The sequence below is a fragment of the Lithobates pipiens genome, unplaced genomic scaffold, assembly GCF_037356315.1.
Source record: "Lithobates pipiens isolate NorthernLeopardFrog02 unplaced genomic scaffold, aLitPip1_a1.2 Scaffold_27, whole genome shotgun sequence".
Taxonomy (NCBI): Eukaryota; Metazoa; Chordata; class Amphibia; order Anura; family Ranidae; genus Lithobates; species Lithobates pipiens.
In genome coordinates, this window is record NW_027507788.1 from 77,686,972 (window position 1) to 77,699,843 (window position 12,872).

The 12,872-nt window shown below is 44.3% G+C and overlaps 1 protein-coding gene across 4 annotated transcripts in view; it reads left to right on the forward strand.

The window, feature by feature from the left end:
• The window catches only part of MED25 (mediator complex subunit 25), a 474,735-nt gene that overhangs the window by 427,391 nt on the left and 34,472 nt on the right, over positions 1 to 12,872 (forward strand). For all 4 annotated transcript variants that reach the window (XM_077457089.1, XM_077457091.1, XM_077457090.1 and 1 more), the window contains one exon: positions 1,453 to 1,635. In XM_077457089.1, coding sequence (XP_077313215.1) covers positions 1,453 to 1,635 — 183 coding nt within the window. The remainder of the gene's footprint in view (positions 1 to 1,452; positions 1,636 to 12,872) is intronic.

Here is a 12,872-nt window from a genome sequence, read left to right on the forward strand (position 1 = left end):
GTTATATATTTCCTAATGTTATTACTATAGAGGAGATTTTAGGGATGGTTTAATTAAGTATCTTTTATTCAGGGAATAACCAAGCCACATGGTTGGATCTTGGCCCTGAATTATCTACTTACCTCTCTATACCTTCCTGGTAACAACCTTTCTTTTACCCTATATTATACCAAATCTCCAACCCTAAACTTTGAAAGTACAATTTTTACTATGTATCTAATCCAGTTATTAAACGTTATACATGTTTATCTTTAGCTAAAATGTGTTAAACTAATGAATCCCAAATTACATGACTGTTATTATAGTATTCACCTCCTGTTAATATACTGAGACGCCTCATTTCACACTTTTATACATTCTACTTAACTATAAATCTATTGTATGACTCTTTTTATTGTATTATATTCAATAAAATATTTGAAAATAGAAAAGCAGATGGTGGTCCTAGTGGTTGATGAATAATTGTGCACCATACACCAAGATCCACACTGTGTGCTTCAAACTCCCCTAGGGGTTCAAACTCACCAGTAATATGTATATCACAAGCCTTGATATAATCAAGGCTAGAGCTGTATGTCACTCCATAAATGGTTCAGGTCGGTTACTCGTGATCCCAAGTGGTAGTAGAATGATAGTGAGAGGAGAACGGACACACACACACTTTTTTTGTGATAGACCAACACAAAGTTGCACATAATTGTGAAGTGAAAGGAAAATTATAAACGGTTTTCAAAATTTTTTACAAATATGTAAAAAATATTCAGAAGTCACCTAATTAGTAAAAAGAGTCCACCTGTGTTTAATCTCAGTATAAATACAGATGTTCTGTGAAGCCCTCAGAGGTTTGTCAGAGAACTTTAGTGAACAAACTGCATCAACAGCAAAGTTGTGAAGAAGTTTAAAGCAGGGTTAGCTTATAAAAAAAATATCCCAAGCTTTGAACAGCTCATGGAGCACTGTTCAATCCATCATCAGAAATTAGAAACTGTATGGCACAACTGCAAACCTACCAAGACTTGGCCATCCACCGTCTGTGTCTGTACCAAGGCCAAACATTCCAGGGTATGTAAACTTTTTATCAGGGCCATTTGAGTGATTTCTGTTATGATTTAAAAAGGATCCAAAAAAACTGTGATAATAAAAGGCTTCATGTGATTGCTCTCCTTTAAAAGTTTTTTGGCATGATCAGTCATATTTGAATGTCAAATGTCAAAATTTCTGCCAGGGTATTCAAACTTTTGAGCATGACTGTGTGTGTTTCTATATATATATATAGATATATATCTATATCTATATAGATATATATATAATCTATCCTGAATGTTCCTATGTTATAAATTTCTCATTTTTTGCACACTTTCCCTTGGCTTATCTCCTACATCATAGCCAATAGAAACCTTGCACAAGTATTATTTTCAGCATTGACAATAATTTAATGGTTTCTCATTTCAGTTACATATTCGGCTGCCACAGCAACAGCCCCCACAGGGCACCACTCAGCAGCCTCAGCAGGCCTCCCAAGCTACAGTCCAAACTCCAGGTCAGTCTCAGAATCCTCAGGGGGGAGCCATGTTAAGACCTCAGAATCCTGGTGCCAACCCTCAGCTTCGCAACCTCCTGCTCAGTCAGCAGCCAGTGAGTATGAATCGTCTTGTTGCCTAAGGAATTTACCTAAAGTAGAACACTTTTTCTTTTCTGTTTCTGGACTGGACATATAACATAACCCTAATGCAGCTTACAGTGAAGTGACTGCATGTAACCATGTAATTGCTGAGCAGGCCTGCACCCACAACCAAACTTAACTTCTGTAATGCCAATTTTATGTCCAATTTGGTGTGGGCATAATAAATTGGAGGGTACATGCATAGAAAATACAAAAGTAGAGTTGTAAGTAGCGGTTTATAAAAAATGTGGAAAAAAACGCTCTGTCTTATATGAATAGTGATAGCTGCCAGCACATCAGATAATCTGTAGATAAGTGAACGAATAAAGTAATATAGTGCAGCGCTGATGAAAAATGAAATAAACAATGAGATTATTTCCAATAAAAATTTATACAATATATAAATGTGCAGGTAAGTACACAACAAATTAAGATTGCCCAACAATAATGAAAAATGTAAGCAAACCAACAATGTTAGTGCATATAAAGTGCATATAGTCCATATAAGATGGCAAAGAATAATGTGACTCTGAATCTGGTTGAAATGGTTGTCTGTAGATAATCCACCACCATAAGGAAAGAGGCTTACCAGACAGGTTGAACCCAGCTAGGCGTATGTCTGTTGGGTCAACCAAGCTTTTGGTTGAACACACCCAAGGAAAGGTACAGCAACCACGACTTCCAATATAGACCAATCTGGTAGGGATTCGTTAAAGAAGTGACATCAATAGGTATCCACCATAGGTATAATGACCGAAATTCATAAGCAGTTCCTCTCAATATGATATATGGCAAAAGGAGAAAAATGGGGCCACATAGTGTGATTCCGTTTTTAAATGTAAACGATTCATTGAAAAAAATTATAAAATGGTCACTCACATTTCAGAAGACATTAAAGTGGTTGTAAACCCATCTGGAAGAAAAAAAAAGCAACCTGCAAGGCAAAGGCATAATGAGCTAGTATGCATAGCATACTAGCTCATTATGAATAACTTACCTGAGAGCGAAGCCCCCGAAGCGGTCCTCCGTCTTCATGTCTGCCGCTGCCATGGATCCCGGAGTGACTTCTGGGTCTCGCTGCTCCGGCGCTGTGATTAGCCGAAACAGCAATGATGTCACTCCCGCGCATGCGCACGGGAGCCGACACTCGCGGCATATCGCCGCGATCTGTGGCCTGCCCAGTGCACCTGCGCGCCGCTGTCTACGGCGCATGCGCTGCAGACAGTGGTGGCTGCCTTGTTGTAAATATCTCCTAAACCGTATAGGTTTAGGAGATATTTCTTGGACCTGCAGGTAAGCCTTAAAGCGGGAGTCCACCGGGACTCCGCGTTTTTTTTTTTTTTTCCTTCCTGAGGACTGGTGCCCAGAACTGGACAGCATACTCTAGGTGTGGCTTGACCAGAGTCTTTTAGAGCAGGAGAATTATTATCGTTTTATCTCTGGAATTAATCCTCTTTTTAATGCATGCCAATATTCTGTTTGCTTTGTTAGCAGCAGCTTGGCATTGCATGTCATCTACTAGGACCCCCAGGTCCGTTTCCATCCTAGATTCTCCCAGAGGTTCTCCCCCATTGTATAGATTGCATTCATATTTTTGCCACCCAATTACATTATTTTACATTTTTCTACATTGAACCTCATTTGCCATGTAGTTGCCCAGCCCATTAATTTGTTATTCTGCAGAGAAGTTATTGCCCTGCTTAGCTTAGTAGCTTTAATACAAATCAAAAAACAGAGTATGATGTAAACACACGATTGAATGAAAAAACTTCATTAATTTCATGGATGAATTTCCACTTTTTCATTAGCAAGTGCAGAGTGGAAGAAAATTACCTGGCTTTTAGGAAAAAACTCAAGACCTTCCTCTTTTAGCAGATGATCAAAGCTCGCCACAGCGCCTAGAGGCGATTCAGTTCGCATTGTGCGCTATATAAGTATTTCATTCATTCATTCAGAGTGTGTATCTATAAAAAATATTTCAAATTACTCAAATGAAATTAAATAGAGATGTAAGAGTAGGGAAAAAAAACACCCCAGAGTTACTTACATAACAGCTCTAAAGTTGGTCATAGAATGCTAAAATCTGACGGTAGAGGAAACTGGGAAATATCCTTGCCGGGAGCTGTGAGGGTGTATAACTGCGGGCATCCAAGGCGGAAAACACCACAATCGAGGGGAGAGATGGGAGGTGGCCAGTTCCTGAATTTCTGCACAGGATTTGTCTGTCGTGATCCCGGGATGTTTTACCCCGACCCCATCACTTTTTGTTTGCTCTGGTGTGAGGGTCTCTAGTGGTATTCACTACACTTCTTTCTGCCCCTTCACTCTCACATTGACCCCACTACTACACTTTCTATTGGTCACCTAAATTTTACATTCATACAGATTGAAACTGTTCGAAGGCATCTTTATGCAGCTCACCATGGACACCTCTCGCCTTGATTGTGGTGTTTTCCACCTTGGCTGCCCGCAGCTATATGCCCCCACAGCTCCCAGCAGGGCTACTTCCTCAAACTTCAGGTTTTAGCATTCTATGACCAACTTTAGAGCTGTTATGTAAGTAACTCTGGAGTGTTTGGTCTTCTCCTACCCTATTTAATTTCATTTGAGTAATTCGAATTATTTTTTTTTATAGATACGCACTCTGCCCTTGCTTCTTAAGAAGTGAAATGCATCAAGTTTTTAAATGCAGTTTTCTCTTTCGTTCATTGACGGACACAGCTTCTTCATCTTGACCTTAGGGTTATATCGCCCCTTTAGGAGAGAGGACTAGGCAGAAAGTGTTAAAAACAGCAACACTTGCACAGTACTGGCTATAACTCCTCACACTGCATCCAGCAGCTCAGTTTTTTTCTGCCTAGTGTAGAAGGACCTGGTTCCCTGTGGGACCATTGGTCCTGGGAGTTTCTTTTTTCTGCATTTTTGATTCCTGTGATCTACAATCAACAGCCAGGCTGGGTGACAGGTTGGATAATATAGATTCTGGCAGTCTCCCCAGCCTGGCCATCGAGCGTGAGCAGGCCCTAGCTACATGCTGGGTTGGCCACGACATGCCCCGTCTGATCCAGGGGTGGCCGGTGAGCTATATGCTCTGGGGCACACATATGACCGGGCTACTGCTGTCTGTGTCACAGTGTGCCGTGGCCGGCAGCTACCCCGTACTGCTCGGGTGATGGGTCTGTTTGTGGAATGCGTCCAGCAGTCCCTGCAGGAGGGGTAATTATGGTTCCACCTGTCTCGGCAGGATGGAGCAGCTGGGCATTTCCTGGGAGGTCGACTACTGGGTCTCTCACTCTCCCTTTATTCTCTCCCTGTCCCCTCTTCCCAATGCTATGGGCCGTGGTGTCACATGGGGGTGCGGTGCATGCACCTGGCCGGTGGTCCTTCGGGGGGGGGGGCTCTGGGTCCTGGCAGGGGACTGCGTTGTGTTGGGGGTCCGCTTGTCCTCTTCCCTGTTTCTGGGCCACGGTGAGGTGTTTGTGCTGTGTTTGACATATGGGGAGGCCGCCACACGCTCCGCTGCCATTTTCCTGGGACTGCAGCCATTTTCTTGTAACCACAAACAATTTTTTGCCTTTCAGCTATTTTCTGGAAGTTTAGCACCCAGTTTCTCAGCGCCCCCGGATGTTTTTGCTGAGGCAGCCATTTTCTAGTAGCCTCTAGTGCTGGGTGCTTGTTTCCTTCTAGAACAGCGCACTTTTCACACAGACACCTTGTGGATGACACAGGGGAGAACAAACAGCAGCAGCCCAGCATGGTACGTGGGTCAGGGTGGTGAGTCCTGCGGGGGGCCCCCTCAGTCTGTGGCAGCTAGGAGGGTGGACTTTTTGTGTGGCTTGCCTTAGGTTCCTAAGTGGTGACAGGTGACTGTGGGTCAGCATGGCGTCAGAAGCTGGCGCTGCTTCCCCAGACATACCTGTTATTGCAACTGGTTCCCCTGCACCTGCGGTGCATATGGACGCTCTGTTGGCAGTGCTGGAGGCCTTTGTTGCCAGGGTGGCGCTGTGACAGGCGGCCCCTGTTCTGACGTATCGGAGGATGCAGACCAGGACCATTCGGACAGCGAGGATGACTCCATGTCAGGGTCAGCGAAGGAAAAGGTGCTTGTAGGCGGTGCGGGATACCCTAAAGATGGAGGATACGGCGAGGGCATCTACAGAGATGTCGATCCCTTTCGGGTCCCACAAGCCGGCCTGCATGGCCAAGGTGTTTCCTTACCCAATTTATTTTGATAAGTTTATTTACAAGGAGTGGGGAAAACCACAGCGGGCCTTTTCAGTCCTGAAACGCATGGTGATGCGTTGCCCCTTTGAGGAGAGTTTCCTGAAGAAATGGACAACTCCTCCGATTCTCGACCCTCCAGTATCCAGGTTAAATAAAGTAACCATGATTCCGGTGGAAGGGACTCCTGCTTTCAAGGACCCTGCCGACAGAAGGGCCGAGGCGGTTGTCCGGTCCATGTTTATGGTGGTGGGTTCAGCATTGCGGCCACTGTTAGCCACGGCCCTGGTGTACCAGACGCTTACTGAATGGGCAAAATTGTTGCACCGTGAGTTCGAGAAGCAACGTGCTTCTCCGGTCTGCGTGGAGCTGGCAGACCAGTTGGTGCAGGGACTTAAGTATGTCTGTGATGCGGCCTTAGACACAGCCCCCTTGCTCTCTAGAGCCTCTGTATCAGCAATAGTGCTACGTCGCTTGATTTGGCTGAAATGCTGGTCTGTGGACCAGGCATCTAAGAAAGCTCTGGTGGATTTGCCCTTCAGGGAGAGAGGCTATTTGGAGCCTTGCTGGATGACATTAAGAAGGTAAGAGTACGTTGCTCTCACAGTCCAGAAAAGGTAAGGAGCCACACTGTAGGCAAGGGCCCTCCTTTTCTGCTCAGAAGCCCATTTTTCGGCCGCTCGGGTTGGCAGGTAAGCATTCCCAGTCCGACAAGGTGCCTACTGAAGGACAAAAGCGTCCCTGGTTTCACAAGCCTGCGAGCAAATCTGTTACCACATGAAGGTTTGCCCCTGCCCAACTCTCGGGTGGGGGTTCGCCTTCGGGAGTTTGCAGCCCGATGAACCTCCCTACTTTCCGATTAGTGGGTCTGCAAACTGGTTTCATCAGTTTACAAGATAGTCAACACCTGGCGTACCTGGGCCTGCTTCTGGACTCCTCAGCCTTGTCTTGCAAGTCTCCCTACTTGATCCTCCACAGAAGATAAAGCGGTGCTGCGTCTGCAGCCTTCATTTTTTAACAAAGGTTGTTTCGGCCTTTCATCTAAATGGGGACATTGTACTTCCGTCCTTTTGTCTTTGGCCGTCACACCCCAAAGAGGTGGCTTTGCATTCCTTGGACGTGGTCTGGGCTCTGCGAGTGTATCTGTCTGCTACAGCTCCTTTTAGGAGGTCGTACTCGCTGTTTGTATCGGTGGCTGGTTGAAGAAGGGACTGGCGGTCTCATCGGTTACCATTTCTCGGTGGATCTGTCAGATTGTGGTTCAGGCTTGTGCCATAAGGGGACGGGCGCCTCCCTTTCCTGTCATGGCACATTCTACCAGGGCAATTGGTGCCTCTTGGGCTTTCCGACATCAAGCATCTGTTTCCCAGGTGTATAAGGCGGTGACCTGATCGTCTGTTCACACTTTCACTAAATTTTTCAAGGTTGATGTAAGCACATCTTCGAATCCTTGCTTCGGCCGCAAAGTTTTGCAGGTGGCTGTTTAAAGCGGAGGGCCGTTTAAAAAAAAAAAAAAAAAAAAAAGTCAGCAGCTGCAAACACTGCAGCTGCTGACTTAATAAACACACTTACCTGTCTAGGGTGCCAGCGATGTCGGCTGCCCGAGGCCGACCCGTCCCTCCGCTCTCGGGTCCCGGCGCCGCCATTCCTTGTAAGGGAAACAGGCAGTGGAGCCTTACGGCTTCACTGCCCGTTTCCTACTGCGCATGCGCGAGTCACGCAGCGCTTTGTGAATGGGACGCGCTGTGTTCTGGAACACACAGTTCCCAGAACACAGCGCGACCCATTACCCAGAAGACGCCGCGACGAGGAGAGAAGACCAGAAGATCTCCGCGGAGGAGGAAGAGGAAGATTAGGATTATGTGCCTAGCAACAGGCATTTCTGGTAAGTAAAAAATAATTTTTTTTTCATTTTTTTTTTTTTTTTTTTCGATTTTTTTGTAATTTTTTATATTTTTTTTTTCAGGGAGGCCCTCCAATTTAAGGTTGCAGCTCCTCCGTTGAGGCGCTCTGGTTGTTATGGGTGGAGTTATTTTCTTGCTGTTCCCACTCCTCGTTTCTTTGACACTGCTTTGGGATGTCCCTAAGGTCAAGATGAAGATGCTGTGTCTGCCAATCAACAAAAGAGAAATTAGGATTTCTCTTTTGTTCATTGACGGACACAGCTCCAGTAATCTTCTTTTCAAATATTTTATTGACAACAATCAAGAAAAAGAAACAGGCACAGTTGCAGATGTTATAGACGTAGGAGAACATTCCAGCAGAGCATTGGAGTAGTAAAAAGCCACGACCATGCATATAGATATAGAATGTACAACTGATTCCCATTCAATGTGGATCAAAAATTAACAAGTAGCATCGATGGGAGAAGTATGTGAATGTGAGTCCAAAAACTATAACCAACACATAAGGCAGGGATACTCTGCCCGAGCAATCTGGGCAACAGTAACAGGTACATAACATGTATTATATGCCACCATACAGCTCCAGTAATCTTGACTGTAGGGTTATTACGCCACCTTCAGGAGAGGACTAGGCAGAACATGTAATACATGTGAAACACAGAACTTTACAGTTCTGCCCAGGGGGCAGTCCCTCTGGTAATAACCCTTCAGCCTGCTTCCTGCAGCTCAGTTTTTTTCTGCCTAGGGAAGAAGGACCTAGGCTCCCTGCGGGACCATCGGTCCTGGGATTTTTTGCTGAATGTTTGCCTTTTGCACAAGATTTTAAGATCCTGTGATTAGAGGTCGACCGATGTATCGGCCGATATTTGGCATTTTTTAATTAATCGGCATCGGCCGATTGTGCTGTTAAAAAAGGCCGATGATATATTCAGCGCGACTTGCAAATGACTTCAGTAATAGAAGTCAGTGCAAGTTGCCTGGAGACTTGAGTGAAGCGACTTGTCTCCTCTCTGGGCAGTCTGCCAAGAAAGGATCAAAAAGATACAATGTTTACACTTGAATGAATGAACTCAACTCAGTGTGTAGAGTTCTCAGTTTAACCATTTAAAGACTAAATCTTTTTTGACACTTGATGCTTACAAATAAAAATCCTGTATTTTTTGCTAGAAATTCACTTTCTAGGATTTGTATATATCCTATCCTAGGGAATAAAATAGCGGTTGTTGCAATATTTTATGTCGCACGGTATTTGTGCAGCGGTCTTTCAAACTCAATTTATTTTTGGAAAAAATACACAGATTAAAAAAAAAAAAAAAACAGTAAAGTTAGCCCATTTTTTTTTCATCCAAAAGTTTTGATTACCTGTTTTTGTGTAAAATATAAAATAAAAAAAAATAATATATATATATATATATATATATATATATATATATATATATATATATATATATATATATAATTCTAAATTATACATACAAGTGAACTGTTTGGATGTTTGTTTTGTTTAATAAATGTAAGAAATTTTCTGTATCACTTAAGGCTGCTTTCACACTGGAGCGAGCAGGCGTTGACGGTAAAATGCTGCCAGTTTTAGCGGCGCTTTACCGTCATTTTAGCGGGGCACTTATAATCCAGCTAGCGGCCCAGGAAGGGGTTAAATGTGCCCGTGAAGCGCCGCTGTCAAATCGCATTGCAGGTGCTTCGGCAGCGGTGCCCATTCATTTCAATGGGCAGGAGTGGTGGAGGAGCGGTATACACCACTCGAAAGATGCTGCTTGTAGGACTTTTTTTTTTTTAACGTTCTGCCAGCGCAGCTCCTCAGTGTGAAAGCACTCGGGGCTTCCACACAGACTGCAGGGGAGACGTTTTGCAGGCACTTTACAGGCGCTATTTTAAAGCGCCTGAAAAATGCCCCAGTGGGAAAGGTGTCTGTTAGATTTTATGAGATGAAGGGGAAAAAATAAATAATCGGCCTAACATATCGGCCCAAAAAAATCTGCATCATATATGGCGATTTCTAAATATCGGCATCGGCCAGAGAAAAACCCATATCGGTCGACCTCTACCTGTGATCTGCTATCAACAGCCGGCTGGGTGACAGACTGGATAATCTAGATCCTTGTAGTCTCCCCAGCCTGGCCATCGAGCATGTGCAGACCCTAGCTATGCGCAGGGTCAGCCATGACATGCCCCTCAGGCTCCAGGGGCGGCCTGGTGAGCGCAACGCTCCGGGGCACACATATGACTGGACTACCGATGTCTTTGTCACAGTGTGCCGTGGCCAGTAGCCACCCCGTACTGCTCGGGTGTGGGTCTGTGATGGGATGACCCCAGCTCGTCCGGATGTTAAGTACAGCTCTTCATGCCTGAGCAGGATTCAGCAGCTGGGCATTCCCTGGGAGGTCAATTAGGGGGTCCCTCTCTTCTCTCCCTGTCCCATGACTGGGCTATTGAGCGGTATGTGTAACTGGGCCAGGGGTCCTCCGGGGGGCTCTCACCCTTGATTGGGGGCTGCGCTGGTTATCTGTGTCCCTGTGTAGTTACTTGTTGGCCATTTTCTGTGAGTCTCTGTTGAAAGCATGGTCGGAACCATTTTCGCTTTTTATTGTCCTCGAGACAGGGCGCTCGTGGGCATTTTTGTTGTAGCCTCGGCGCAGTTTTTCTCTTCAGCGCTGGTCCCTGTACCTCAGCACAGAGCGTTTTTTTGCTCTGGACACCTGGGAGCTGATACTGGACACAGGCACCTGTAACATCACAGAGCAGCACTCGGTCCTGGTGGTGAGTCCTGCATGGGGGCCCCTCAGTCTGCAGCAGCTAGGAGAGTGGGATTGAGCACCTGTCCTAAGTTCCCAAGGGTGGCAGACAGGATGGATCAGCATGGCTTCAGAAGCTGGTGTTTCTTCCCCAGAACTACCTGCAATTGCAACCGGCTCTTCTGCAAACAGTGCAGTGCCTTTGGACGCTTTGTTGGTGGTCCTTGAAACGTTCATTGCCAGGATGGAGGCGGTGTGTGGGCGCAAAGGTGGTAAAAAACAGCCCCTGACCCCCCCCCCCCCCCGTCCTTTAGGGAGAGTTCTGACTCAGTGACTGACAGCCCCTGCTCTGACCAGGACCGATCGGACAGTGAAGATGATTCCCTGTCCGGGTCCTCGCAAGACAAAGCGCTAGTTTGAGCACTTATCACAGCTGTGCGTGATACCCTGAAAATTCAGGATACAGCAGGATCCTTTGCTGAAGTAGCAGCCCTTTTTGGGTCCCGTAAGCCAGCCCGTACACCTAAAGTGTTAACGTATCTGACTTATTTTGATAAGTTCATATACAAGGTATGGGGAAGCCTGCAACAGACCTTTTCGTTCCCAAGAATGGCGGCGCGTTACCCTTTTGAGGAGAGCCTTCTTAAAAAATGGGCAGCTCCTCCGGTCGTGGGCCCCCCAGTATCCAGGTTAAACAAAGTAACCACAATCTACTGCATTTAAGGACCCTACCGACAGGAAGGCCAAGGCAGCAGCCCATTCTTTGTTTATGGTAGTGGGGTCAGCAATACGAGCAGTACTGGCCACAGCATTAGTGTCGCAGACACTTACTGAGTGGGCAAAACTATTGCACCGTACAAAAAATACAATAGATTCCCCTTGGGGTTTTTAAGCAGCAATGAGAGACAATGTTGGATAAAAAAATATTTATTTTATTGACCCAAAAAGCATTGTAATCACAATGATTTTAAAATTCAAGCTCTGGTGTACATGTATTGAAGCAGCTAAGTAAATAGAAATACATACGACATTGAATACAAAGTTCATATGAGGAGATTACAAAAATCTTCAGAATTTTTTCATAAATTTTAGATCATATAGAATAATGCACCCTGCTACCCCAATACATTTCGACCCTCTAAAAATTACGGTCTTCTTCAGGGGGGACAGTATTGTAAAAGGACGACTTTTATCACATTTCTGCAGGATATCAAAAGAAAAAAAAAGAAATCAAAATATATAAAGAAATTAGTTTAGTTTAATAGTTATTGTTTATATGAATCTCATACAGTATTTACCGTTTGCACCAATCGCATGCGCTTGAACCAGAGACTTTGATTATGACGAATTAAAAAGACTATATTTTCTCCCTGAGGGTGATCCTTGGTTTGCCACAGTGATATTTCCTCCCGCTCATCCCTCCCACCAAAAAGGGGGGAAGGGGGGAGAGGGGGAAGGAAAAAAGGAAAGGGGGGGCTTCACAGAGGCGTATAAGAAACGCAGGCTTACAAGAGATGACAGCGTATTAGAGTTCTCCAGGGGAAGCAAAGGGGAGACCAGTATCGCCCACTTTACCTGCACCTGAAAGTAGTAATATGTCAAAATTACCTTTAAGTCATATATTCAACACTTTCTCTATAAGAAATAATGAATATAAACTTGTTTGTCTAAATATGTTACGTAATCACATTTAATACCGTATATCCTTAGGGTTGTATATATTTGTGATTTTCCATTAGTAAAAAAAACATTGTTATAAAGAAAGAAAAGTGATGAAGGGACTAAATAGTCCTGTGATAAGAAAGTATGCTGTGAGTGAGTGAGGAAAAGGTGCATATAAAACTAAACAATACTTGTGATAAACTAATGTGCACAATAAAAGTGAGTAATGGTGAATACTAATATTTAAAAGAGTGCCCAATATTAAGAATGTGCCATTAATGGCGATAAAAATATAAGAATGCAAGTGTATAATTGCGAGAAAAACAAGTTATTATTTTACCTCTTAGCTATTTCTGCTAGGCTTGAGGAATGACCAGTTAAATGTACTTTTACATTTTCTGCTATGGGTATTATGCAGAAAACCCCGCAGTATTATAGAGGAAACTGCAACTAAAATAAAGTGAAAATATTTATATGAAAACCATTATTCAAAGAGAGAAGTTGTAAATAATGACATTAAGCCTTTAAAACGTTACTATACCTGTCCACGCTGCTCTTATCTTGTGGCACTCCAGGGTTCAACTAAGGAATCCTGGTGTGTGCACTATATTTATATTACTTAATTGCTAGTTAATCATCTTCATATGTGTTTAATGCCTCCACTCTATT